Source organism: Stegastes partitus, unplaced genomic scaffold, assembly GCF_000690725.1.
Source record: "Stegastes partitus isolate 25-593 unplaced genomic scaffold, Stegastes_partitus-1.0.2 Scaffold1152, whole genome shotgun sequence".
In the NCBI taxonomy this organism is placed as follows: domain Eukaryota; kingdom Metazoa; phylum Chordata; class Actinopteri; family Pomacentridae; genus Stegastes; species Stegastes partitus.
In genome coordinates this window covers 54,507-58,302 of record NW_007578883.1, presented here as the reverse complement: position 1 = coordinate 58,302, position 3,796 = coordinate 54,507, and the positions used below count along the sequence as shown (strand labels likewise).

At 42.9% G+C, this 3,796-nt stretch overlaps 1 protein-coding gene across 1 annotated transcript in view; it reads left to right on the top strand.

The window, feature by feature from the left end:
* The window catches only part of spire2 (spire-type actin nucleation factor 2), a 55,243-nt gene that overhangs the window by 48,677 nt on the left and 2,770 nt on the right, over positions 1-3,796 (top strand). Inside the window, exons 12-15 of the mRNA XM_008296799.1 lie at positions 189-326; positions 400-467; positions 1,948-1,975; positions 3,053-3,150. Coding sequence (XP_008295021.1) covers positions 189-326; positions 400-467; positions 1,948-1,975; positions 3,053-3,150 — 332 coding nt within the window. The remainder of the gene's footprint in view (positions 1-188; positions 327-399; positions 468-1,947; positions 1,976-3,052; positions 3,151-3,796) is intronic.

Below are 3,796 nucleotides of genomic sequence, written 5' to 3'. Positions count from 1 at the left end.
TCCTCGTCCTAATCCTCCTCCTCCTCCTCGTCCTCGTCCGCCTCCTCCTCATCCATCTTCTTCTTCTTCTTCCTCTCATCCTCCTCCTCCTCCTCCTCCTCGTCCTCCTCCTCGTCCTCCTCCTCATCCATCGTCTTCTTCTTCCTCTCCTCCTCCTCCTCCTCCCTCTCCTCCTCCTCCTCGTCCAGGAGGAGTTCAGTCATCCCGTGGAGAGTCTGGCTCTGACGGTAGATGAGGTCATCAACGTGCGACGAGTTCTGGTCAAAGCGGAGATGGAGAAGTTCCTCCAGAGCAAAGAGCTTTACAACAACCTGAAGAAAGGAAAGGTACCAGAGGAGAAGAACATCCTCAGATCTGGTTCTGGTTCTGTTCTCAGTAACTTTAAATGTGTTCCTTCAGGTGTGCTGCTGCTGCAGAGTCAAGTTCCCTCTGTTCTCGTGGCCGTCCACCTGCCTGCTGTGCAAAAGGTACCGAAGAACCCTCAGCTCACCACCAGATGGTTTGCTCTGGTTCAGCCGGAGGTTTGATTTTAGCTCCTACAAACATCTTCTCAAACATCATTTAGGATGTGAGAACCTCATGCCTTTGTTACCAGGTAACTCTGAGAGAACGTTTCAGCAACATCCCCTCAACATCCCCACAACATCCACAGGAAACCATTCCACCTTGAACACATATCATCCTACAGGAACGTTTTGTGAAGAACATTCTGTCATGTGAGGCTGGAGAACATCTGGACCACATTCTGTTTGGATGTTGGTTCATAAAAACAGGAAAAAAGAAAAAACACGTTGAATTTATTTGATTCTTAATTTATTTAAATGGGATAAATCTGGAAGCAGCATGTTTCCTCAGATGTCTCCAACACTGAGACCGACTCGGACACTGTCCATGTTAAACTTGTTCATTGTTCTGGTTCTGTTGGTCTCAGCCGACCCACTCACGGCTCCGTGCAGAGGAGAGCAGAATTTTTAGCTTTTTGCAGAATCTGAACAGTACCAGCGCTTTATTTTTGGTGGATTTTTTAGTAATTTCAATGAATTATCACAATTTTAGCTGAGGTTTGGTTAGTTGGTTAATTAAACTGAGAGGAGAACGCGTCACGGATGAAAAGCTGATTATTTCTGTTCATACAGCTTCTGTTAACGGTAAATTAATTTGAATTCTGCTGTTTGATTTGAAGAACTTTTCAGCCCCACTGCTGGGTTTTGTGGTTCAGACGGTTTGAAGCTAAACATAAAGCAGCTGAAGCGTCCGTCAGCGCTCAGGCCTTAAAGGTGAAAAGTCTAAATTCATTCCAGCAGATTTACTGCATTCATGAGGTCCTCCTCATCTCAGCCCTTTATCCAACTGAACATTTAAACTGTTTTCTGCTCACATTTGCATGCAGAAGCAACATTTAGCCAGAATTTGTTGTGAGGTCTTGTCAGCGTTAGCAGCAGGCTAGCTGCTAGCATGTTGTTTATTTACGATAAATCCACTTTTAATTCACAGTTTAACTCTTTATTCTTCGTTAAAACCTCCTCTGGTCAGTTTACTGTCTTGTCAGACTTGTTTTCGGCACTGAACTGTTCAAAAACTCTTTGACAAAAACAACACCTTAGCTGCTAATACAGCAAGCTAACGGCTAAGCTAATGCTAGCTTAGCTGTGACTTAGCTAAATGCGCTAAAGCCATTTAAAACGGTGACATTCTGAAGTTCTCAGTGATTTACGGATGCGTTAAAGTCAAACTGTTTCCGCGCTGCTAGCTGCACGGTTAGCCACGATGCTACAGCGTTAGCACGGAGTGTTACCATGGTTACCACGGAGCAGAGGCTTTATTGTCATCGTACAAGAAATACAACGAGAGAGATGAAAATAAAGAAAAGACGTATTATACAAATAGAATTCAACTGTTTTAAATGTTTCCCGTCAGGTGTGTTGATCAGTTTTTGTTCTCCTCCAGGTCCGTCTGTGGATCCTGCAGCGCAAAGGTAAGTTTAAAGCTCGGACTTCTGCCACCATTTACTCTGATGTCACACCTTTAACGTCACATTATTTTATTTAGTTTACTGTTACTGCACCTTTTGTCTCTTTTTCTTGGTTTATTTACATTTTAACTGATTATTACAACATTAATTATTATTTTACATTTGAACTGTTAAACACTTTGAGTTGCTTTAACCTGAAGCTGCTGTAAAAATAAATTCATTTTAATATGAATCGACACCAAAAGTCAATTTAACTCCTCTGTGCAGCTCGTTAACCAAAACTAACGAGACACATTCAGCTGCTGATGAGATTATTTGTTATCATGACAACAAGAGAAGCAGTTTTCACCCTGAACACGTGCAGATAAAACGCTTTTATTTTTAATATTTTAAATCTGGAATTACTTGTTGTCTTTTTCAGCAGCAGGTTTGGATCAAATTAAAAGCATTAATTTGTAGTTAACAGAAACATTAACAGGACTTTATTTGATGACAGTGAACCTCGTTTACATCCAGAACTTTACCTGAAGTCTGATTTATTTAACGAGCAGAAGTTTAAAGCTGCAGCTTCATGATCTGAGTTTGAGCTGAACATTGAACTCTGGTTTTCCCAGAAACGGTGAATTTAATGATCCGTATCATAATTAAGATGAATGAACTGTGTGATTTATGCTTTTTAAAGAGTCGAAGTCCTTCACCGTGGTTCTGTTCGGTTTAAAGTGATCCAACAGAACCGTGTGCGTAACACAGAGCAGCTGCTGCACAGAGGATTTAAAGCAGTTCTGATGAAGACGTGATGGTTTTTCTGTTGACGCTGATTCTCGTTGTTCTTTTGCTGGTCTTGGTTTGTCGCTTCAGTCCGGGCCGTGTTGGCTGTTTGGTTCCGTAGGTTTGGACCTTCTGTGTGCTGTTGTTTTCTGTGCTGTGACTCGTTGTGTTCTTCGACGGTTGTGGTGTGTTTGTGTCGTGTGGCTTCGTGTCTGCGTGACCTCTGCAGCCTGTAAATACTTGATAGTTTGGTTCTGTTGTCTGGCTGTGTCTGACGGTTTGGTTCTGGTTCCTCCTGCTGCTGGGCTCCAGATGAAGATTCCCTCTAAGAAGATGGCCCACATCCCGGTCTACACCGTGGGCTTCCACAGCACCCCGAAGAGCCACGGACACAAGAGCCAGGTCTACAAGTGAGTCGGACTCGTTATGTTTCAGACATGAAGCCCTCCGGCGCCATCAGCCTGCTGACGGGACGACGTTCTGTCAGGAAAAGTCTCGTTATTTCTCTTTTATGTGAGTTTAGAACAAACACCAGGCGGTGAATAATTAATGATGAGGCACCAACTAACGACTGAATCAAGTTTCTGGTTCTGATGATTCACACGTCGTTAACTCGTCGTTTATCAGTCAGAATTAAAAACTGTAAAATGTGAAACAAACCAGAACGAAAGGAGACGAAACAAAGAGATGTGACACAACACAGAGGACGGTCAGACAAACGAGACACAACATGAAACAAAGGATTCACACACAAAACGACACGATACCAACAAGACAAATGAAATCAAAACCACACAAATTAGACAAAAAACAACAAAAACGAATAAAACCAGACTCAGTGAGACACAAACCTACATTTGTGGTTCATAAATTCAGCACATTATCTGAAGTCTGGTCTCGATATTAAACCGCTGATCTCATTTGGCTTCAAAACTTTGCAGAGACCAGGATTCATGCTGGTCTTCTTCTCTCCCTGATGGTCTACTGAAGCTGCACAGCCTTTCATTAGCGTCCAGAGGCCGGCTGCGGGCTTTTATTTTGTAGGAGCGTCCAGCG